We start from the raw sequence: 26,597 nt of genomic DNA on the forward strand, positions 1-26,597 counted from the left end.
TGAAAGATTATCTGTGGAATATTACTGCCTCAGCATTTGCCTAAGTGATCCAAGGAAACCACAGAAAAACTTGGACCAAGGCACACGGACCCGGAATCGAACCGGCGTCCTCCCGAATGCTAAGTAATGGTCTAGACCTCTAGGCCATGCCGCTCGGTTACAGCAGCAAATTTTCCCTCATTAATTTGAGGTAGTTTGTAGTGGGTAAATAAAAAATCGAAAAACTGACTTCAAATTAATATTGCATATTAACCTACTATTAAGTAACTAACAATGTCATAGGATTTCATTTATTAAACTCTAAATAGCATAAATTTATTAATTTAATTAATTAAAAGTACCGAACTGAACAAAAATTCTTGTTAATATACTACTTTTTTATGGTTATATAGTTAGTGTCGTTAACATATATCAAGGCTTCTTATTTAACCCTGATTGAGCGTCCACTTTGGTAATTTTGCGTTTATGATTTCGAATCTACTATCTCTCCTCAGTACCTTTATTGCCATAATCACAGATTGTTTCGAAACACGATAAGCTACACTTAGGGATACATACAGGCCTTCACAACGTAATTTAATGTCGTTGTTGTTGGCAGTATTAACCTTCGGGATAGTTATGTAGTAGGTATTTAAGTAGCTGGCAGCTTGTAGTTATACCAAGTTTGTCAAACTTTTCTCAGGCAGAAAGCAGCACTTAACGGATTTACAGCGCATAGTCAATTTCCCTGTAGATTCTGTGTGACATTTCCAGCTGTAATTAACCAAACTACGTACGTTCATTTAAAGTTCAGAGATTACGTAACTAAATTGTTTCGCAATTTATATTCACTCCCACTTTGTATCTCTCATTTACTCAAGTCAGACGTGCATTGACAGCAAAAAAAATCCACGAAATAAATATCCTGTCTCAAAAATCATTAGAATTAATAGGATAATATTAGAGCATGCACATGAGAACCATTTTCACAAGGAAAGATAAACCTGAACCAGTTTACATAAAGGTCAAGACAAAAAACTTGGGTGTTTGACTCTCACTATGTACTAATGCTAGTGGGTCAAAGGACCTCTTCAGTCTCCTTGTAGGAATCGTCGGAGTGGATAGGTGATGGTGGTGGTTATAGTGAGAAAGATGAGACGGGTGAAACGAAAGCAGAAAAGAGTAAAAGATTATCTGTGGAACATTATTACTGTTCCAGCATTTGCCTGAGTGAACCAAAGAAACCACAGAGAAACTTGGACGGACTCGGAATCAAGCCGGTATCCTCCCAAACGCTAAGTAACTGTCTAAATCTCTGGACCATGTCGCTAGGTTAATAAAAATAAGGACAAAAGTGTGCACCATTAGATGCGAATGAATTGCCACCACACAAGTCCCAATAACACTCTTTGAATTCCAATTGATCATAAACGTTACAGGTTCTGACGATGTATAGGGACTCCCTTAACGCTTTGTCCCTTGCATTAAGTTCCACGTATGCTCCAGTGGCACAAATTTTTGATATAACCAGAATCCACAGGTCCTTACCAATTCAGCAAGCTCCACTATCAGCACGTGGACATCCACACTTTCAAAAATATCTTCTTATCGACTGACGCCAAATTTGTTTCGTAATACGAGCTGTGGGTAGTACTCATCGTCATTACTGATGTAAAAACCTAAGAAAGTTTCTACTCGTCTAACTGAATCTACTAAATACATCAAAGAATGCCACGAAGGAATATACTCTCCGTTGTTGATTCAGCTGGGCATCCATACGGCTACTTCTACTGCAGTTGGAAGATATAGGTACATTATTCCATGAGAATTATACAGAGTGTTAGTCGTTTCGGAAAATTCAATTAAAAATCTCGTTAATTGCTTTGAAGAAGACATAACAAATGATTTGTTTCTCGGGGAATCAGAATGCCAACACAAGAATAAAGGCAATAATAAGACTATGTTAAACAGATTGATACCTATTCTCATCATTGATGAAGAACACTTTATTTCGTTTTTAAATCTGCTGTTTCATCGTTCTGAAGAGAATTCCTAATGGCTCTTCCTTCCATTAATTCCAAGTTTTAGAGTAGAAGAGATACTATCTTAATTAAATATCGTTCTACGGTCTACATTCAGGCTGTCATTCTCATACATATGCATCATAAGATCCTCTATTGACAGCGTTTAGTTCCTTAATCATAGTCATTCGCTTTTCATTTAAGACAAAGTAACGTGAAGGCGCTAGAGGCTGTAACTCCTTGTAAATTTCCCGAAACGAGGACACACGAAATCGCACTAAATCTTTCCTCTCGACAGTTTCAGCCAACATCCAAAATGAACTTAAGGCCGAAGTTGAAAACAGTGCAATATACCCGTTTTACAATCCCCATGAAACACACAAAGTGCATCATTTCTGTTTTCTGCAGGAACATGTTTGTCTTCGGTGTTGACTGAAGAACTCCTAGTGTCCGCCATGAATGTGTGCCAGTCGGCTTGTTACAGCTTGCTTTATTACTTTAATATAAGTTCGTCTCGGCTCTATCTCTCCTAACAACATGTTGAACACGAATTTCATACCAACACAGTAAGTACTTGCATACATACAAACGGGGAAAGTACTTACATGCATTGAGCAAACAATAACCGAGTGCATCTAGATGAGAACCTGCTTCGCTCCATTAACATACTGTGTGGCAAATAGAGTTCTAAACCAGCCAAAACCGAGGGCCATTATTATCTGTGTACATTTGATACGGTTCAAATTATCTGTCAAGACCGTTGCTGGGATTGAACCGTGTTTATGTTTGCCAGGAACTGATTCAGTGATATTAGCAATCATAATTTAGAAAAGCAAGCACCGCATGAATTGAAAACGTACATCACGTAGATAATTGCATCTCAATATTGAATCATAATTACGATTTTAACTTAGAACAACATTCTCAAAAAACACCTAGTTACAAAAATCAAAAATGATACCCATGTATGTATACTGCAACTGTGCTTATTAGAGCACTTAAGGGTTTATTTCTGCAACCCCACTTTTAAGAAATACCAGACATTAAGCGCTCTTCCTGCCAACTTTTACTATATACTAGGTCTGATCAGGAATATTTAAAAGATAACATCTGAAAGCAGTTTAAGGTGCATCTCGTGATAGCACCACAACGTAGGGGGTTGTAAAAAGTAAACACAAATAGTATCCCAGTTAACGAGCCGTCAATGACTCTTTGGCAGCCGCGTTATCTTATCTACCCGTCGTTTTGCAAGCGTCAAGTAACGAAACACTCGTACCTACTCATGATCTTCCCAACAGCTGGTACACAGACAGGTCAATTGTACGTGTAGCGATTAGTGCGCTCCGTAGTTACTATTCGATAGTTAAAGTTACTATTATTAGAATAAAATACAAAAATAAGTTCAGTATAAAAACACCGAACAAAAACCCATGTATTCGCATGCAGAAATGTGGACTTGGTGGTCACATATCGTCATCATTGCCGGCGCAATTGGGGCTTTCTGTACGGTAATTACCCTCATTCTCTTTCTTTTTCATGTACCCTTAATTTTTTTAAAGTACTCATCAGACATAGTGTAAAAGTGGAAATATTTTTAAATAACGGACCATTTTGTCACAGCTCAGTCAAAGGTTAAAACCCATGAGATTCTCAATTAGCTTTAATTATATGACGTCGATCAATAAAATCTTGACCAGTATTGTACCGAAATTTCTGACATGGATGGCGATTTCATTGGTACGTCATTGGTAGGTCCTACTGAAAATCGAACAAATTATGTCTGCTGATGGTTGACCGCGTTTACTAAATAAACACAAACAGCATTGTAAACGCCATCTTCGGAGTTCAGTGATGCTCAAGCGTCAATGAATGTACCAAGTTTACAATGTTTCGCACTTTTATCAATTGAAATTTTGCTCTAAAGTGTGATTATATCTTTTTATCTTGTTAGACATCCAAAAGCCACCACATAAATTTTGCATCACTCAATAAAGAATAAATTTAGTAAATTTTGTATACTCTTTGAAAATGGTTTAAACACCGAAACGATCGTCAGAGAAATAAATGAACATTATGAAACTTGCCAAGTGTTTTAATTCCTTTATTTTTATAAAAATGTTTCACCAAGTGCCAAGCGAGTCTACAATTTCAAAAAAAAAGAATAAATATCCAAATCTGAAAGTCCTAGGTATGTCATTTTCCAAATCAACGCATACTATTCTTGTAATTTTGATTATAAAGTTATAAGTAAAAAAGGAAAAATAAAAAGTAACTCGACAAATAGCAAATTGGTTAATCTTGTGATTGTGTACTTTGTGAATGTTACTACTGTGTACTACTGAAAAATTTTGATGGTTCTGTAGAACACTAAAAATCTCAAACATCAACACCAAAACACAGCAATTCAGCGTTCAAAGTACTTTTTTGTAACAATTTTTCAATAAAATTTCTCTTCTAATTCAGAAAAATTTACAATACGAGCATTTTTAAAGTTGTTACAAAACTTGATCGTTAACAAAAGATACCTGTCTTTTGTCTGATATCTTTGTATTGTTCTTGAGATGTCACTGCAAAACAATAGAACTAATTATTTTAAAACAATGACTTGAGCAGTCTGCTACTGTGTTGTTGTATAATTACGCTAATCGCCCACCTGCTGGAAAATAGCACAGGGAAAAAAGTCCTTGTCGTTGATTCCAGTATGTACAACAAATTGGGTCCCATTTTCTGTCCCTACGTCGAATTTATGTTAATGTTAGTCCAGAATACGCAAAGTTTCACCATTCCCAAAGAACACGTACGTACATTCTGATGACAGGCAATAAATAAATGGTTAGTCTGAATGACAAAAGTTCAACAACAATAAGTTATCTCTAAAGAGAAAGAGTTGGCTACTGAAAAGTAGAAAGCTGAAAAATTGTCTTTATTTCATAAGGCATTATTCGGAAAAAAGCGTTAGTGCTCACGTCACTATGAAAAAGTGGCTAAGGGAATACCTATCACTGATTAGAATAACTTTCAACAACCGCTTATTTTAAAACTAGTAATAATATAACACACTAAAGCTACTAGTGGAATAACTACCTCCTGTCATCAATGAATAAAGATCATCATAGAAAATACGACAAATGGCAGTGTAAACGCCATCTGTAGCACGATGCTACATTTTAGGACAAGGTCCATTTAAATATATGAATATCTACTTGCTGAAACGAATCCCGGCGTAGCTCACCTCAACGTGGTAGGCACGTTACCATAATCGAATAAAACAATTCGAAGTAGTCTGTATTCTGTCGAAACTGCCAGACGCGGATCGCGATTTCGATCTTTTTGGATCTCATCAGCGCGTCGCAGGCAGCTCCGACAGAATACAGACCAACTTTTACCTGCTGCCTTAACAGCGCGTTTTAGAAAATACGGCAAATGGCGTTGTACTACAGATGGCGTTTACTGATCCTGAGCTATCTTCGGATTTCCCTAAAACTGGAACATCCCACATCCTTAACTATTTGCGAACAGTAACCTCATCTCGGTCCACCTCTACTCCTCAACTCCTGTTTCTGCCTCTGACATGTTTCTGACTAGACCCCTATGCCTGAAAAGGTGTCCTACCAACCTATCTCGCCTATTACTTATCGACTTCCATAAAATCCTCTGTTCTCCTATTCTTTCTAATTTCTCCTCACGTCTAACCTTCTCAATCTTCTAACAATACATTAAAAACGCTTCTAACCTTAAATAGTTTTCATAATCACACCATTATGTTTAGGTAGTCTTTAGAGAAGAACAGTTCCTTTTTGAAGAGCACTCCATAGCTTAAACCACTCGATTAAGGTACATTTGACGCCAAAGCCAAACATTTTCTTCCCCTTTCCTTGATGTTGTAACTAGTACATGCACAGTATCGTGGAAGAACAAACAGAATAGCTTAAAACCCTCAAAACCCCAACGCCAAAACACGACACTGTAGTTGGACAACTACAGTGTCGTGTTTTGGCGTTGAGGTTTTGAGCTATTTTGATTGTTCTACAACAACCGCCAAGTTTTTCCAATCTTCATAGTATCGTGGAAGTACACACCCATCATCAAAAGATGAATACATGCATATATTAAATTGTTTAGAGGCAATTTTTAGTGTCAAATATTTCAAACATTGATTGAGATTGTGTATTATAGAGAGATGGCCGATGAGAGACATTATATGGAAGTAATTCCGATAAACAATTGAAGGAGTTACTAGATACAATAAGGAGACGGTGCACGGTGGTCTTTCAGTTAACAAAATGATCATTAAGCAGAAGAACGAAGAAATATATAAGGATGAAGAAGTTTTAAGATTGTGAGCATCTGCGAAAGACACAACTTTCGCGCTTGTTTGCCAAAGTCGACGGAATTGAGGCGTCATTGCCGTCGCGACGGAGAAGGAAGTCGTCGCGCTTCTCTGTGTCGAAGAAGATATGACTCCGCGCCAGCAATGTTCCCGAACAATCGTTAAACTTTTCCTATCTCCCTTAACTTTTCGCCATTGTAACTCGCATCTTTTTAACAACTTTCTGCCTTCCAAAGAGCTTACTGTAAAATCTGATAATTGCTAACGCTATTTCACGTTTGTTTCAAAACTTTTGATTAATTTCGCATCCGAACCTGCAACTAACTCTGACGTTGCAAATTGTAAATCTGGTTAAGAACATGCTCTTGTGGACTCTTTTATACAATTAAAACCTTATTATAAAAGCCTTGCAATTGCTTTTCATTCATAGTTTGCTGTACATATATTTTAACGAACTTAATACTTAAATTTATTAATGTAGCCATTTACTGCATCTACATCAGACGCCTAGCCTTGCCCTGACAGAGTGCTTCACAATATCCTTTACATTATTACTGATGCCAGTGTAGATTGGTCCTGTCTTCACCGAAAAAAAATGGCGATTCTTTTGAAAAAATAAGATTCCGACCAAACAACAATATGAGCAGTTAATTTACAATTGAATATAGGCAGCAAATAAATCAAAATAAGAGTACAACTTTAATTTAAACAACATAAAATCTAAAAGTTCTCAGCTATGTAGATAGTTTATTGATAGTGTCACAAAAACTATTCGTTCAAATATCCAGAATGAGCAAAATTATAAAATATTAAATATATTTCAGTAAACAACTGACAACTCGTGTTACAAACAAGAAGCCCAGAAGTAAAATACAAAGAAAAAGAACTTAAGTCGCCATCTATGGTTGATATTGTCAATTGTGCACGTTTCTTGATTCACATGATCTCTGGTGATATGATTTTAAAAGTTGTTACAATGTGCTGCTTTTTCTACGATCTACACCTGACAGTTTCGACAAACTTCTAACTAAAATTCCCATTTTCTTAATTTCCTCGGGCTTCCTGCACAACACACTACATTCGTATTTTGTTCTTAACTGTGCGGTATGTAAAGTATTACCCATTAACTACATTCCCTGCTCGTTTTTCTGGATTTAATATGAACCGAGTTTCTCCTCCTGTGGTCAGACCAATTTTCTTAAACATTTACGAAGCTTTGCAGTAGAAGATGGTGTATAAGCGGTAGAAACAAATGGCAAAAGCTGGTAATGGTTTCCTTAATTACTGCAACACCCCCTTGTCGAGTGATAAATGAAACGTTGTATTTAGGAAGAGCAGGTTTCGCAGTTAGAACAGGAATTTGAAGTCGTTCGTCTTAATTACGAAGAATATTTAGTTCCGTTTAGAAAGTCACAAAATCAACTTCTTGTTTCTAAGTTCGCTAAGTTAAATCTGAACAAATAGCCTCAGTTGTTTATCTACTTAAAAATAGCTTAATTCTTGAGAAAATGCTAACCCCAAAAACTGTAAGACGACATGTTGAGGTTCAATTATATTATTAGGCTTAGGTGTGGCTAAATTAAAAAACCTAAGGGAGAAATACTAAACGATTGCACAACAATTGTATAATTGGAACAAAAATATATCGCCTCAAACGCTTCATTAATCATTAATTGATATTTTTATGAAAAGTAAATTTACAAAGACTTAATTTTCTATGGAATAGAGGATGAAGCATCCATAGTGTGGGGATGCTGTAATTGAAAATGCGAATCTATTCATGATTATTACCCTTCAACCGGAAAAGTTTGAGGGGATTTCTAAAAACCCTGTCATTTCCATGATTTCAGTTCCAGTAATCTCAAAAATAGCAATGATGAGGAACATGCTTTTGGTACAAATTCCACGTAAACAGTAAGGAAAGTAATTCTGAGTGGATTAATAAGGAACTCTTTTCCACTTTAAGAGTTAGATCCTTACAAATAAATCTATTAAAATTTATTTTTATTCGATATCTTCGACAGATATTCAGATTTTTAATAGTTATCTCTGTTAGTTTTTGTCCTCTTAGTGGAAAATGATAAAGAGTAAGTATTTTAAGTGCTTGTAACAACGATAAACTTGTTATATAAGAAAAGCGAATACTGATGTTCGTTGCTCCATTTTCCATTTTTCGCTCCCTTTAGTATTTCTTAAGTTACTGAGCATTTCGTGACATACTCCAATATTCGCAATGACTACCATAACTTACAGACAGTATACCTTACTGCTAAGAACATTATGTAGCAGTAGAAGAAACCACATGTTGTAAAAGAAATTCTAACCATAAAATGCTTTAATGGCATATAACTGCAAAACTCACCCATTTTTCTCTATGTCTTTCTTAGAGACGCAGACGGCTGTGAATGCATCTTCAAGTAAGCATAAATCTTTCTTCTTACAATTTAGTGGACGGCAAAGGTCACCTGAAAAATAAACAAAGGGATATACTTACTACAATAGTTATCAGGCATTTTTTACTTCTTGTCTCTAATATAATAATAAAAAGGCTAACAAATACTATTTTGTAGCAACTAAGGGACAGTAAGTATTGGAAGTCGATTTTTATACATTTATCTTATCTAGAATTGTACAGAAAAGTGTGGAAAAATGGGCGGAAAACCCATTAGGGGAAGATCAGTTTGGGTTTAGAAGAAATTAGAAGAACGCGAGAGGTCATTCTAGCTTTACGATTTCTAAATTGTTAAAGGTGTATGTCTGAAGCGAGGCGCTGTACGGGTGCGAAACATGGACGGTGAACGTGGCGGAATAGAAAAGGTTAGAAGCATTCGAAATGTGGTGTTATAGGCGAATGATGAGGATACCGTGGATAGAGAAGGTTGGAAATGAAAAGGTATTAAAAAGAATAGGAGAACAGAGGACTCTATGGATGTCAATAAGAAATAGGCGAGATAGGTTGATAGGACACCTTCTCAGGCATGACGGTCTAGTCAGAGACGTATTAGAAATGGAAGTTAAGAGAGGTAGAGGTAGACCTAGATTAGATTACTGTTCGCAAATAGTTAAACATATGGGTTGTTTCAGTTTTAGGGAAATGTCAAGATTAGCTCAGAATAGGAAGGAGTAGAGGTGCGTGTCCAACCAGTCTTAAGACTGACGACTTTATGAAAATGATATAGTAAGAATATATTAAAGCTACTTCAAATTGTTTAACTCAAAAAACTAAATTTTTCATTTTGTCTTGCGTATTTGGTCTTGGTGTTGCATATTTTATCTTGGTTTTGATCTCGGTTTTGTTCTGTCTTAGTCTTGGTCTTGCTAGTATAAATACAGTCTTGCATTTTCGCAAGGATATGGGACGTTGTAGTTTTAGGTGTATGTAATTTAACTCAGAGTAGGTAAGACTGGAAGTACGTGTCCAACCAGTCTTAGGACTGACCACCCTATGATGATGATAACGATGATAATAATGATATTTAGAATATTTTTATGTACCTAAATAGAATAAGTGCTATGCTCACTCGGAGACATTACGTCTATGAAAGGAGGCAGAGGTTGAGACAATTTCAAAAACATTAAACTAACTTTGTAAAGGCGATCAACGTATTGACCAGAAAGTTTTCTAAATTCCTAAATGTGGATCCTGATTTCTAATTTATTGGTTCTGTCAGCGTGTCATATGTAGTTTCTGAAACTGTTTTTCCCTCTTGTCGTCTTGCACATGGATTAATTGACCTACATGTTATCATGATAATGCATGTTTTTAAAAATATATCGCCTGTGTATTTCACTGGCACAGGTAATACTAGGTATAGCCTGTAATGGAATATTAAAGCACTGAAAACACAAAACCATATTCATTGTCTAAATTCCTTTTATGTAGATATTAGAGAAGCCTTGTAATGTAGTTAATACCGTGATGAAATTGAATCGCAGGTTTCTATACCTTTAATCTTTCGAGAATATTATTATCCGTCCATAGGCACCTATAAATAAAAGCAAATCCTCAGTTCCTCATTGTTTGCCTTACGTATGCATCCAAAATGTCTAACTAAAGTAGTTTGATGGAAGAGTAATTTGAAACGTGGCCGTGGGCTGAAAGGAGCATTTAATTCCTGAACTAATGTAATTGGACGGGAGCGGAATGATGTGCTTGCGGTATCTTTTCGGTATCATGAGTAATTGAAATACACCAGCCGAATGCAGCATAAGCCCTTTGAGTTTTCATCGTTACTGTGTCCGAAACGCTAGAGAAATTTATTAATAAATAATTAATATCTTCATACAGATAGTAGTGGATAAACGAATTAGTAATTTTTTAATACAAATTCGTTAATTAACCTATTCGTCATCATCATAAGGTCGTCAGTCCTAAGACTGGTTGGACACGCACCTCCACTCCTTCTTTACTGTGTCCGAAACGCTAGAGGAATGTATTAATAAATAATTAATATCTTCATACAGATAGTAGTGGATAAACGAATTAGTAATTTTTTAATACAAATTCGTTAATTAATGTATTCGTCATCATCATAAGGTCGTCAGTCCTAAGACTGGTTGGACACGCACCTCCACTCCTTTCCTTCTTGAGATAATCTTCACATTTCGCTAAAACTAGAACATCCCACATCCTTAACTATTTGCGAACAGTAATCTAATCTAGGTCTACCTCTACCCCTCGTAACTTCCGTTTCTGCTTCTAATACATCTCTAACTAAACCTTCATGCCTGAGAAAGTGTTATGCAAATCTATCTCGCCTATTTCTTATTGACTTCCATTAAAACCTCTGTTTTCCTATTCTTTCTATTTTTTCTTCATTTCTAACCTTCTCTATCCACGGTATTCTCATCATTCGCCTGTAACACCACATTTCGAACCTTTCTAACATTTTCTTTTCCTGGCTTCTAAACTGATACCAAAACTCAGCCCCTTCTTCTAATTTTTCGTCTCCTATCTTTATATTCGCTCTTTCCGTACTTTTTCTTCCCTTGCATACCTATATTTTTGTTTTACTTTTATTTATCTTCATACAGTATTGTTTTTTCAATACCGCTATCTATCTCTAAGTCCTCCTTGCTAGATGCTAATACTGCTATATCATCTGCAAATCTATCTATCCCTAAAGTTGTACTGTCGTTAATGATGTTGATGGCGATGTATAGATTAAAAAGTAGCAGTGGCATCTCTATAACTGCCTGTTACGATTTATACAAACTAAGTATCACCCTTCTACCTTTGTTATTAACGTATTAATAATCAAATATGAGGATGCAAGGAACTTGGGAAATGTAATAATCTTCTCGATCAATAGAGACCTATTTGGCATTATCAACAATTCCAATTCGGCTGAACAGTGGATTATGCAGTAAGACAGTGCAGACTTCTTAGTTACTTACACCTATTTTAAAAAATCCAATTTTATTTATTGACTTCGACTTACAAACATGCCAAGATCATGTATACCTAAATTTAATCATGAAATTGCATACTCTCTACAAACGTTTTGCTTCCAGACTCCCGATGGAAAACGGTATTCAGTAAGGGCATTCTTTAAAACGCATGTGTACAATACCAGACATACATATCTACAGCAACGCATTGTATACATACACCCTGAATTCAGTAAAAGTCGAGCAACAAAATCGATGCCCTCGTTTCTTCCTTGACACTGAAAGCTATTATTTGCGTGTAGGTAATAGGCAACCAAGGCCTATTTGATATCGACTTACAACAACTGTCTTCTAAATTTTTGTTGTCGATTACCCTACAAACTTACGTCATGGTAATATGTAACCATTTCAGAGCTGCAACGATTTGGATTAAATGATGATTTAGAAAACTGACAAATCATATTGAGTAACATTTTCTGGACAAAATAAATTTAACTGGTTTTAACGTATGAAACAACATGTTTTAAGGGCGAAGTTAAAACGTAAACAATCAGGAACAGGAAATAATTTTTGCGGTTCATAATTGAGAGAGATCTTTCCTGCCATCTATGAATGCATGTGTTATTGACTGCGAGAGTTAAGATTTCCACGTACTGAGAAAATTATTGATGAAAACAATCCTAAAGTTGAATAAACAAAACGTCCACAATAGACATGATGCGCTGCAATCCTATGGGAAACGTAAACGGTAAATGAGGAGTTTACGACATCCTCTATAAAGTTTTGAAGTCCGATGCTGCCAACATGGCCTAAATGCCTAAAACTTGTAGATATAATACGATAGAGAGAGCAACTGTCCATCAAAAAAAAATGTTGGAAGCACTGTGAAAGTTTGTTTTATTGTGAACTGAACTTCAGAGAGGATAGCGTAAACTCGATATGGACCTAAACTAAACGTATCAGTAGGTATACCCTGTTGGGTTAAAAAAGTTTAGTTAGTAAATGTTTAAAAGTGCATATTGCGCTGTAACTTCGCACAAAGGCAATAGACCTAAAGTCACCCTCGTAACGCTATTGGCATTTGGGTTTCTCGTCTCCATCAGTCCAAACATGTTGAGCAATTTTTAAATACGTATAACTCTACTCCTGTGGAAAATGATAACAATGTCTGAACGATGATGATAGTAATTCCTGTAAGCGGTGAATGTCAGTTCATCATCATCATAAGGTCGTCAATCCTAAGACTGGTTGGACACGCATCTCCACTCTTACCTATCCTGAGCTAATCTTCGCATTTCCCTAAAAGTAGAACAACCTACATCCTTAACTATTTGCGAACAGTAATCTATTCTAGATCTACGTCTCCCCTTCTAACTCCCCTTTCTGCCTCTAATGTGTCTCTGACTAGACCTTCATGCCTGAGAAGGTGTCCTACCAATCTCTATCAACGGTATCCGCGCTCCAAACATACACCTTTAACAATCTTTTTCGAATTTCTAAATTAACCGTTCGCCAACATAGAAGTGACTTCTTTTTATTGAAGGCAACTCGATCCTGCGTTATTCTCTGCTTTATATCTCTACTACTCCTTCCGTCCTGACTTATCTGACTTCCTAAATACCGAAAATCAGCCACTTCTTGTAATCGTTTGTCTCCTACCCTTTCATTCGCTCTTTCCCTACTTCTTCTTCCCTTCATACCAGTAGTTTTGTTTTACTTTTAATGTCAGTAATCGTTTATTAAAAACCGCTCATAGTAATCGATCACATTTATAGCATTGTTTTAACTATTTTTATTGTTTTGTGCTACGTTAAAGAGCCAGTATTGTACTCCATTCATAAAACCTCACAATCCATCTGGGGAAGGCGAATTACCAGTGGAATCGTGATAAGAGAGCTTCAATAAATTAGAATGAAAAATTATTCGTTTGGTTGAATACCAGAAATTTAAGAAGCGTTAAATTTATACAGATTGTAGGATGCAATAGAAGAAGATTTATAAAAACTGAAGAATATCTTTAGAAATTAGCGTTCCTTAATCTTCTGGTTGAACTTTGCAGACGCAGCTCAATGTAAATTACATAACCAAGAAAGAGTTAAATTATTCAAAAGAAATTTCACTTCGTAATGAAAAACATCAGCGTTTTTTATTCCTTTTCAATTCATTCATTCATGACGCGTAAAAAAATGGTATCGCTTTCACAGTTATGAAAAAGTTGAAATGCAGAGGAAAGCTTTTATCGTGGAAGAAAAATGGCGAGCTGCTTCTGGGTGAATCTAGATATAAAGGAAGTCCATAGGTATACACATTTGACATTTACGTATTACGTATAGTAAAACAACTGCGATCCTTTTCTTGTTTATATTTTTCTTCGTTTTATATGCTAAAATATACTCAGCACACCCGTTTATCAAAGCCCGAATTGTCATGTCGGGATTCAGAAACAGAAAAGGGGTTTTATATGTTTCACTTTTTATTTTGTTTTATTCACAACTGTGAGGAAGCTTTTATTGTTACATTGATATTGCGAAATTGAAAAGAAACCGAATTATTTAAAGCGAAATCATTTAAAAGAAACCTTTTTATCTAGGGCACTAAGTCAGGAAACCTTATAAATTCTTACTTCTTAGAATAGGTACAATTACAAACGAGGATTATTGCAAAGAACCTGTTAGGCAAGGAAAAATACGGTAGAAGTAACACACTAAACATTTATAAACTGCTGTTCCACATTATGTTATACATGTCTGAGAAACCCCAAAATCTTTAAATTCCACTCAATCAATTTATGTCGTTATTTATTGTATTAACATCATTATGGATATTAATATTAATACCTACGTAAACGTAGAAGCTTATCGCACCCTTTTCGATATTTATTGTAATGTTCGTGGGTTTAACAAAATTAACTTTTAAGACTGATAACGACAAAACTATTTATTTACACTAATTATTAAAGAACTTAAAATACTATTACATTATTACTACTTAGGTTATGAATTATTCTATTTATTTACACTACTGTTGATATATCACTATTCACTGCGCTATTTATTTCACTGCTATCACTGTCAATTTATTTCTCGATTCACTTCTGCAACGATCAGTTTATTTCCATTTCTCTCGGCGATCGTCTCTTCTTTTAAATACTCTTTTATTTACTTTCGGGAACCTTCTGGAAACTTCCGGATAGTTTATTTTTTCTTTAAACAAATACGGTGCACATGAAGAAAGGTGCCCGCGCACACAAACACACTCGTGCTCGCTACTTTATTAAAGGATTCCAATATGGAGCAGTACAAAATATAAAATAAATGCCGTATGTCGTGGAATATATAGTCGGTCAACACGTAATCTCTTATCAGTGTTATTATAACCCTGATAAGTACGCTATAAATCAAGAACAAAGATGTTAGCTAATTAAGATGTCGATTAGGAATTTGCCATATACACTTCAACAAACTCCGTACCAATCGTAACGATACCAAAGGAGAACTTTTTAAAATCCTTAAGAAAATAATCTTCTAAATGTAGAGTTAGGAATTTATTTAAGTTGAACGTAGTACTTACTTGATGGATCATGGATCCACTTCTTTTTTGTTCCCACTTTAGGTGCTTTTGTTTCATCCTGTAACAGAAATATTTAAATGAATAAGTGCAAAATCAATTCATAATTTGTATTAAGTGTACTACAGCAATAATTTATTTATTTGCAGATATACAAAGGAAGTGATGTTTAACAATTATCATTTAAATTGTTAATTTATGTTTCTCGATGGTACATGTGGCAAAGAATGTCAGTGGGGATGACCATGAAGCTGGCCCAACAAAAAAAGACTTCTGAAAAATTCCAGAATGAGGAGCTTTGTAAGGTTTAAATTGGTTCCAAGGTCAAAAATTAGAGGCTCATAATTTATGTTTTATTGATTTTCACTTTGGACAGAGAGCGCAGCGGAAAAGAAAAGGTTAGAAGCGTTTGGAATGTGGTGTTACAAGCGAATGATGAGGATACCGTGGATAGAGAAGGTTAGAAATGGAGAGATATCAGAAAGAATAGAAGAATAGAGAACTCTATGGAAGTCAATAAAAAAATAGGCGAGATAGATTAGTAGGACACCTTTTCAGGTATGAAGGTCTAGTCAAAGACATATTAGAGGCAGAAACGGGAGTTAGGAGGGGTAGAGATAGACCTAGACTAGATTAAGGATGTGGGTTGTTCTAGTTTTAGGGAAATGCGAAGATTAGCTCAGGATAGGAGAAGAGTGGAGATACGTGTCCAACCAGTCTTAGGACTGACGAAGTTATAATGATGTTTTTCACTAATTTATTTCTTCTTTTTAATGTTAGTGTCTCTTAAAAATTAGGATATGGTTAGTGTAGGTTGTCCTGGGTAACTAACGATAATCTAACCTTCAACAGATGCACGATAAGAAAGATTTGGTAAAATATCAGCAAGAAACAATCTTTGACCTTCGTACCAAATTATTCCCTAATAAATCGCGTTTAAGGCATTTTTGAAATTCATTTTGGCCACTTTGTTGCTCTGACTGTATTACCAATCGGGGAAGATGTGGTGAAAGGAATATTTAAAGAGCATTAAGAAAAATAAGATCTTTAACTTTTTTTAACTAATTAAAGTCAAAAAGGTGCAAAAAGCTCTTTATTATGTAAAACATACTACAGACGTTTCACCTTAAATTAATGGTATTTTTCAATATTAGTTTTTAAGAGTCAATTCAGAGTAACATGCAGATTAATTAAGGAAAGATGTTGGTATTAGTTTTTGCATGTTAAAAAGCTTTTTGTTACTTTTTGACTTTCATTATTAGTTAAAAAAATCGTATGACTAAAGAGAGAATGGAAAATATAAAATCTTCAACTTTCACTAATCATGAGTCTTAAGGTCCTAAGGCGCAATAAGATTAGATTATACGTGTATAATATGTATAATAAATTTTCACAGCGCCTTGGGTAACTTCACATCGAGTTATGAGTTTAAAAAGCTTACATTGTAGGATCACGAGGTTTAAAAGATTTACGTTTTGGGCTTATGGGTTAGGTTAAGGAATTAAGGGATTTGAAACGCTTATTAGGTTATAAGGTTATGGAATTTCAATCGTTTGTATTGAATGTTTTCGGTTATCTGGTTTTTGAATTTAGTTTTACATTAAAATATTTGGAAGGTTTAAATTGGAGTTAGTTTATGATACTTTCATTGAGTATAAAATATTATTATTTAAAATATTATATATTGTCTGAATTTAATATATATCCGGAAGATATAGTGATGTAACAAAGGGGTTTGTTTTGGGACGGTCAATTGTGGAATATACCGTTTAAATCTGTTCTAGCAGCCACGATTTATCGTTTTCCTCTGTTTGGCACAAAAGCCGATATGTTGGAGATATGCGCCATTCGTCTTTGTCGTTTCTTTTTTTTGGTCTTTTCGACGCGCACGAAGTCGCTGAAAAACTACCCTGAATCGATATCAGGCGGAGAGCATTTTCTTGGTTGACTAAAAAAGAATATACTGGCCCAATATTGGAAACGATTCCGACATTTATTTCCTCCAGTCTGATACAACCCTTGGCAACTGGTACCTACAAATTTATTCGAAGAATATCTTGAAATATCCACAGTGCATTCCATCTACTGCCTCCGAATAATAAATTACAAAACAGTCCCGCTGATAACAGGATATCAAATATATTAAAGAATGCATATGATCGTGACGTAACTGAAAATGAGTTAAATCGAGCCCAAATTAAACATCCCTCAGGCACTCGTCATCGAATGCATAAATTGAAATTTAGTAAAAAATGTAGTGCAAGATACTTGAACGAAGTTCAAATATCGTAAAAAATATTAATTTATCTCTTTATTTCAACCATGTTATATCCAGGCATAGGAATAATGAACAGTTACTCCGAGACCATTCTTGTAAAATCCCTTTTCTCAAACAATGGTAAAGTTTCTTTTTCTATATTAAGAGTTAAAATACAGTTTAGGAAAGTGAGAATTTTAAATACAAAAAGATGTTTTTTTACAAAAAACAAATATATTAAAGTTACTTCAAATACTTTTACTCATAAATTCACCGGAAGTTCAGTAAAAAAAAACTTTTCGGTGTTTCATTCCCACCAGCCATTAATGCAGGTGGGCGGGCAGTCCCTCCGAACTACGCCGGAAGGTAGGGCAGACAGCCCTCTTCAGCCTCCTTTCAGGAATCGTGGGAATGGGTGGGTGGTGGTTCGGGTGAGAAAGTAGAGATGGACGAAATGAAGATAGAAGAGAATGAAAATTTGGATAAGCACCTCCATGAGTCGATCTTCGAACTTCCCGAAAACTAGAATATCTCACATCTGTAACTGTCCTTCTTTGACTATGTTTCTGCTTCAATCAATATCAAAAAAACTTTTGGGTGTCTCATTCCCACTAGCCACTAATGCTGGTTTCAGGAATCGTGGGAATGGGTGGTTGGTGGTTCGGGTGAGAAAGGTGAGACGGGCGAAATGAAGACAGAAGAGAATGAAAGATTATCTGAAGAATATTACTGCCCCAGCATTAAATAAGTAATCCAAGGAAACCATAGAAAAACTTGAACCAAAGCTGATGGACCCGGAATCGAACCGGCGTCCTCCAGAATGTTAAGCAATAGTCTGATATTGGTTTTAGTCTTAGTGTAGTTCGTTCGCTCTTGGTCTTCGTCTTGCTAGTATATTAGGTATTGTTGGTCTTGATCTTGCATTCGAAAAAAGACTAAGAACAGTTTTGTTCATCACTAATATTTTGACAAGGGAATCAAAACCTATGGGGGACTTCCCATTAACCCAGAATCATGAAATTTGACAAGAAACAAAATCTCACAACTCAACTAAAAGGAAAATCTCAAAACCGTGAATTTATAGTTACATCCCAGTAACTTCATAATTGTAAAATAATAATTTTGTTTGTACAAAGGCCGATAGAAATATGTGTATATCGCAATTTCGTTGCCTACAAACGTTTAATTTACGTAATCATTACGAATGAAGTATATTTTTATTCGTTCAATTAGTTGAAATGTATTTCGTTAAACCATTGATGGTAGGTAGTATCAGAAAATGCAGCAAATATTGGTCATAAGCCCATTTGATGTATGGTGTCGATTTGGTTTTATACGTATATATACGAGGGCCTACATACCAATAGGTACAAATATTCGCCATGCTTTCCAGTTAATGAGTGGTTTTTGTTATTATTAGGTTTATAGCACGATGATTTGGCTCGGTCGTGCTGCTATGTATTTTTCAAACGAATTTAACGGTTCAATATGTTTTTAATTTGCATATCAGCATGAACTCCATCCATTCCGATATCGGAACAGAAGCAAAGCATTAATGAAAATTCCCGGTCGTGAATGCACTTCCCATAAATTATTTATTTATTTAGTTAGTTGTTAATTAAGCAATTCTGTTGCAGGTGCAGTTAAAAATTATCACTAATGTTCAACTTTTGTACGTATTTTAATCAAATACTTAATTGCAGAACCGTCGAAACGTTAACAAATTAGCAATTTGCACTGCAATTGTTTTTAACACATTTAACAAATCGATATTGAATGAAACTATAATGGTTTCGTAGTGTTTTTAATTCTCAACCTGTAGGGTGGGCGGAACTTAAAAAACATGGTGGCCGCAAATATGCAGTTTTGTTTAAGGCGCATAGACGTAACCATCAACTCATACTGAAATTTGTCGGATGGGCGGAGCTTAAAAAACATGGTGGAAACAAATATGCAGCTTTGTTCAAGTTAGCGATAGCCACCAACCCCATATTGGGATGTTTTGGGTGAACAAAGGTTAACATTCACTGAATACTTTACACATCTAAGCTAACCCTGTGTGTCCTAACCCGAGTTGACCTTACCAATCCTAACCTAACCTAACTTGAACTTTAACATAACTTGACATGACGTAACCTCACTTTTTATTAATTAAAACATGAAAACATACAAAACTGATTCCTATTAATGCCTAAGTGAACGTATTTTATTTATCATACAATTAAACTAATCTAAAATTTTCAGCAGAAACTAGACGGACGATTGCGGCTATTAAAGTTAAAATTTTGATGAAATCAATCATTTCTAATCGCTTAAAATAACCATTAAACGTATCTTGAGTTGATCGTAGCCCTGCCTACCCTTCTATCCCAATTTTTTTTTTAGTACCTTCGCTGTGAACGCTGGGGATGATCGTTCATCACTGCTGGTGCAGTAATGTGTTGTTTTGGCGTCTATTAATCATTTCCTGATCGTCTTTCATAAAGTTTAGCTGCTATGTTTTCATTCCGAATTTAATGGCCACATCTTTCATGCACTTGTGTAAGGGTAGTCGATCGTTCATCAATATTTCCATCGGCCTATCAAGTTCAAATTTGTTAAAATCCAACGCTCGTGTCCTTTCGCAGTAAAGAAAAAAAGAACAGGTTATAATTAATGAATCTTAGAACTAATTAAACTAAACGATCATTTTATACTGTAACAAAAAGCCAAGTTGAAGGAGAGGAGCGAAATTCCTGGAACCCCGGAGCACTAATTAACGCTGGGGGAGGATACCGAATGAAACGTACCCACCTAACCTGTTTCTTTTTAATTGAATTTTTGATTTTATCGTCCTTTTTGACTTTTTTTAAACGCAGAAAGTTTAAGTTTCTACTAAATAAAGGGTGTCCCCAAAATAATGTAGCAAATATGAATAAGAAGTCAAAATGATGCAGTTGTTACATTATATGAGTAGTAACTCTTAAGTTTACGAAATAATTAAGATGAAAAGAGGGTACATCAAGTGTTCCTCGCATTACCTTTTTCTCTGACAATTTTTGTAGCAAATTTTTTGAACTGAATTACTACCTACTTCATTTATATTTTTACATAGGATTTGTAGATTTAGAAAAAGGTTTAGACAATGTTCAATGGGACAAGATGTTAAATATACTTAAAAATGTAGGGATGAGTTACAAAGATAGAAGTGTGATACTTAGTTGGTATAAAGAGCTAGTTATAGAGCTAGGTCTGCAAAGTAGAGAAGTAAATATTAGGAAGGGAGTCAGACAGGGATGCACACTGACACCGCTAGTTATTAATCTATACATCGAAGACGCCATCAAAATCATTAAAGACAGTAGGAATAGATAAACACAGGCAAAAGATTAGTATGCTTAGAATTACAGATGAGACAGCAGAATTAGCATCTATCAAGGAGGAGTTAGAGATAGCTTTAAATAAAACGGAAGAGGTGTTGACAAAACAGTATTGTATGAAAATAAATAAAAGTAAAACAAAAATACTGGTATGCAAGGGAAGAAAAAGTAAGGAAAGAGCGAATATAAAGATAGGAGACGAAAAATTAGAAGAGGGATCTAGGAAGTCAGGTAAATCAGGACGGAAGGAGTACTAGGGATATACAGCAGAGGATGCGCAGGGTCGAGTCACCTTCAATAAAAAGACGTCACTTTTATGCTCGCGAACGGAAATTTTAGAATTTCGAAAAAGGTTGTTAAAGACGTGGGTAGAGAAGGTTAGAAATGATGAGGTATTAGAAACAGTAAGAGAACAGAGGACTCTATGGAAGTCAATAAGAAATAGACGAGATTGGTTAGTAGGACACCTTCTCAGGCATGAAGGTCTTATTAGAGACTTCTTAGAGGCAGATACGGGAGTTAGGAGGGATATAGGTAGACCTAGATTAGATTACTGTTCGCAAATAGTTAAGGATGTGGATTGTTCTAGTCAGTGGGGATGACCATGAAGCATGAAATACTTCTGAAAAATTCCAGAATAAGGTGGTTTGTAAGGGTCAAATTGGTTCTAAGGTCAAAAATTAGGGGCTCATAATTTATGTTTTATTGATTTTCACTTAGACAGAGGACGCAGCGGAAAAGAAAAGGTTAGAAGCGTTTGGAATGTGGTGTTACAAGCGAATGATGAGGATGCCGTGGATAGAGAAGGTTAGAAATGAAGAGATATCAGAAAGAATAGGAGATTAGTGGACTCTATGGAAGTCAATAAGAAGTAGGCGAGATAGTTTGGTAGGACACCTTCTCGGGCATAAAATCTGGTCAGAGACATATTAGAGGCAGAAACGGGAGTTAGGAGCGGTAGAGACAGACCTAGACTAGATTAAGGATGTGGGTTGTTCTGGTTTTAGGGAAATGCGAAGATTAGCTCAGGATAGGAAAGAGTGGAGATGCGTGTCCAACCAGTCTTAGGACTGACGACCTTATGATGATGATATTTATATTATTGGAAAATATTGCGAAGTAAATCCTTGAAAACAACGGCAATGAAAACCCTATTGATTTTCCCCTGCTGCGTTCAAATAAACTGGCAAGTGATTGAATTGATCGTTACTATATTGCCTGAAGGAGGTCGCAAAAGGAAGCAGACTACCGCAGCTTCGTGATGTACGATACAAATACAACCGGAAAAAACATTTTCCAAAACGTTTACAACAAATAAGCAAAAATAAAAACATGAATAACCACTCCAACAGAGATAGAAACCTCCAATGTTCAAGAATATGTGAGACGATCGGTTTATATGTATGTATTGCTGTATGTACGTTTCACGGCATATAATGGTAACATTTTCTAAAGCACACGACGTTTAAGAAATTGAATTCAATTCGCATCCAGAAAATATCAAATTTAACGTTGAGTATCCAAGAAAATAAAAACAACGCCAACGTTCATCATCCTTAGAAAGCAGATAATAATTTATTTTCAAGGAAATGGAATCCTTGGAGGCAACGTCAGATACACGCTTTCCTTATTTTTGTACGATAAATTTACAAAATATTTAATTAACCTCGTTAAAAAATCAAATTTTAACAGGTCTAAATGTAAATTAACGTGAATAAAATGAATAGATATTACAACAATAATGATGAAAAAATTCTAAACTAAATGAAGAGTGGGATCATCTATAGTGAAACAATTTACCTCCCTGTTTCCACATGGATTTTATTGTAATATCTACATAATATCTATTTTTCCTAACTTCCTTCACTCAATTTTATTTTATTACTAGTTGACCACAACCCACTGCGCTAAGTTTACATTCAGGTCCAAGTCACTCTAGAATTTTCTGCCTGAATACGACCCAACACATTTAACGTTTTTCAGAATACTTTGACCGAAATATAAAGAAACAAAATGTCCAATATAGTGTCAAAAGACATCCCTATCACCTAGACACGGTGGTTCTCGAATATTGTAAAAAAAAGATGAGAAAATTTGGAACAAAAGTTGGATAAAACAAAGGAAGAAGATAAAAGTATAAAGGAAAAGATGAAATAAATGGAGAAGGAGACCAAAAGAAAAATAGAGGAATAATTGGACAAAGTGGTAAGAAATAGGGCAAGAACAAGTGAAGGAAATGGAGATTGAAAAGCGTGTACAGAAGCAAGCGGAAGAACAAAACAGAAGAATAAGGAGAAAGGAAATGGAAATGGAAAAAAATAGGAATGAAAGAATGCTAAAGCTGACAATCTTTGGAATAGAGTTAGAAGAGAACAAAGAGAGAGAAGATGGGATTGAAGATAGAGGTGTAAGGTGTATGGAAAGTTAAAAAGAAGATGTATGGGGCAAAAATGGAGAAGTGGGCGAACAACATGCAGGTTGTGAGAATCGGTAGAAGGATGAGGGGGACAAGGTGTATATAACAGATGACTTGACGATGGACCAGAGAAAAATACAAAAGATGTTGGAAAAGGTGGTGAAAGAGGAGGGGAAATAAAATGGGGATGGTAGCCAAGGTTGGGTACAAAAAGATAATAATAAATGAGGTAGTATGGGATGGGAAGAAGAAATGGTAAAGAAAGTAGGAAAACGATCATTTAGTGGGGAATAAGAAGGTAAGAAAGGAGAATGATGGGAAAAAGGTTAGGCTCAAGAATGTAAAAGTATTGGCTTTGAAAGTGGTGAGAATAAAGAATAAAGACAACAACTTTTGGAATAATTTTACAATAGGTGTTGTTGTAAGTAGCCTATATTATTTGTGGTGAATTTTTTTGTCTGTTTTGTATGAATTACTTAAGGTTATACTAAAGATCAGATATTAGATAATTAAAATATCTATCTACTTTTGTAATAAAAGTGTTTTGGTTCCTATATTGTTGTAGTTGATTACTAAAGTACCTTCTAGTTAAGACTGTACAAGTAACTGGACTAACTGGCTGTACACCTTGATGATATAGCAGTTATTCTCTATTAATAATGATTTTCTTGTAAAAATTGAAAACAGAAAAGGCGAGGAATAACAGCTTTACCATATGACCTGTAAACGTATAGAAAGCTTTCTAAAATGTTATTACAAAAGCCGCACCCTATAAAGCTTTTAAAATCCGAGGAAAATGGAAAAACTTATTTAGATTACAAGCAACAAAACGGCATGTAGTTCCGCCTGCAACCGACGTAACAGTTAACACACGATCCAAGAGGGTATAAATTACCGGCACTAATTGCGTGTTTCTCTTTGTTTTTGAAAGTGCTAGGGGTCGTGGGCGGTTTGGTATAACGTTGTGACGACAGCACTCACGGCACTTTTCAATTTTCACTGCGACGGACGTCATTCCTGCCCTTCATTGATTACAATTGCCCTGCACATATACAGGAACATCCACTGTTACACTGACGAAGAAAAAAAAACAAAATTTACGAAAAGTTTGTCATTTAAATGAATCAAAAATGGCCTCACTGTTTGGAATATCTCCAATAAAAATAAATTCTGGTAAGGCGAAGATGAGGATACCGTGGATAGAGAAGATCAGAAATGAAGAGATATTAGAAAGAATGAGAGAACAGAGGACTCTATGGAAGTCAATAAGAAATAGGTGAGATAGGCTAGTAGGATACCTTCTTAGACTTGAAGGTCTTGAACGGAAGTTAGGAGGAGGTAGAGGTAGATCTAGATTAGATTACTGTTCTAGGTTTAGGGAAATGCGAAGATTAGCTCAGACTAGGAAAGAGTGGCGGTGCGTGTCCAACCAGTCTTAGGACTGAGGACCTTATGATGATGACATCGTGAAATTTTAACTTCTTTTAAGCGACTTTTTAATTAACAATATTGTATAAATTGTCATGGAATATAAAATTTCTCCAGCTACTCCTTTTACCTCCCTTGTCCAGTGGATGCCAAAACATTTCAGAACAAAATAAATGTATTAGGAATTTGAATCAAGTTCCTCAGTTCTTGGGACGTGCCCATGCATAAGGACGTAACTGATTTCTCATTTAACTTTAACTAACTTGATTGATATATTGTCTTCTTTTCGCAGTTAATATATACCTCTAAATAGCGAACTCCTTTTGTCTTAATTGGAATTCAAAGACGTTGAAATGTATAAACGGAACATAAACTAGCGACGATGAGGAAGTCAAGGGAAAAAGTGTAAGATAGCATGTGCCTAGATTCTATTGGCCACCCGTAGGACATGCTGACGCTAAGGCGCAATAACCAATAACATTTAGGCACCACCTATCTCCTCCTGAAATTGTTCACTCTCTTTCTCTGTTATGGCACTTTATATATGTCTATGTTGCTCATATTGTTTATGTTTTTGGTTCACTTGCAGGACCAGGATTTAGACCAATATATAATCCGCCTAAACTCCTACAAAATTAGCGTTCTAGCTAATAAATTTAATGAACGTGAATGAAGGTGGAGACGTGTTTGAAACGATTTTCCTTTATATTTGCCCATCCCAATAGTGGCGTGACGTACTGGTCCCCGTAGTCGTATCAGGAAGGAGGTAGATGCCGCAGAAACGTCGATAATGTACTCGTCGAAGCTTGACGTGGTTATTACAAGATAAGAGCTTTATACTTGCTTGCTTGCTTGTACCGACACGGGGTACATATCCAGAAAGCTCGCAGAACTGCTTATCTGGCGGTCGAGACCGTTTCCGCTAATGGTGAACGCAAAGCTAAGCGCATCAGCCACAATACCAACACAAATCCACTCCAATTCCAGTCATTTCCTGTTCACGTTGATGCAATCTGTACCTGCCCTGATTTACTATCCACCTCTCCTACCACCAAATACAATCAAACGCCTATTAGGTTATACCTAATACCGATCGGTACATGTGCCATAGAATCCACTCGGTTGAATAAAACAGCACGAGCAAACTAATTTAATTCTATTTTCCAACAATTCCGTACGTAGTCATTACAAAACGATTACCTGTAGTTGTCCTAATTTTATTTAGACGTAGATGCGTGCTCGTTGCGCTGGTTTCATTGCTCCTAACAACAATAAGGGGAATAAAATCAAAAATATGATGTTGATAAAAGTTTTGAGACTTCGAAAAAATAAATTTGAAACAGTGTTTTTGATCATTAGTGTCAAAGATCATCGACGACCACATAAAACTAATTTTTTATCTATCCCTCGGGAACAGTGTTTTTTTTTTCTGGATAAAAAGTACCATATGTCCTTTTTCGTACTCCTGACAATGTGGATACAAAATTTTGTTACAGGTTTTACCCCCGGTTTCGCTCGCGTTGAAATCCTAAATACGCGTCAAGTATCATCGACGATCACATGAAACTAATTTTTATATCCCTCAGGAACAGTATTGGTTTTCTAGACAAGAAGTACCCTATGTTCTTTTCTGAACCCCTGATAATATGTGTGCAAAATTTTATGATGATCGGTTAAGCAGTTAAGGCGTGAAAGCGTAACAAACAAACAAACTCACCGTCGTATTTATAATATTATTAGTTAGGATTAGGTGTTCTTCAAGGCCTTCGTCTTTTATTAATTAAGCATTATAATTTAGTTTGATATGCTAAAAGTTGACAAACAGTTCCATACCGACTGAATTTTCATT

General features: G+C 35.5%; 1 protein-coding gene across 1 annotated transcript in view; it reads right to left on the reverse strand.

Annotated features, from left to right (window-relative positions):
* LOC108734664 (proteoglycan Cow) overlaps positions 1-26,597 on the reverse strand; it is a 104,858-nt gene that overhangs the window by 46,464 nt on the left and 31,797 nt on the right. Inside the window, exons 2-3 of the mRNA XM_018466307.1 lie at positions 15,292-15,349; positions 8,693-8,795 (exon numbers count right to left, since the gene is read on the reverse strand). Coding sequence (XP_018321809.1) covers positions 8,693-8,795; positions 15,292-15,349 — 161 coding nt within the window. The remainder of the gene's footprint in view (positions 1-8,692; positions 8,796-15,291; positions 15,350-26,597) is intronic.

This window comes from Agrilus planipennis, unplaced genomic scaffold (assembly GCF_000699045.2).
Source record: "Agrilus planipennis isolate EAB-ADULT unplaced genomic scaffold, Apla_2.0 scaffold52, whole genome shotgun sequence".
NCBI lineage: Eukaryota > Metazoa > Arthropoda > Insecta > Coleoptera > Buprestidae > Agrilus > Agrilus planipennis.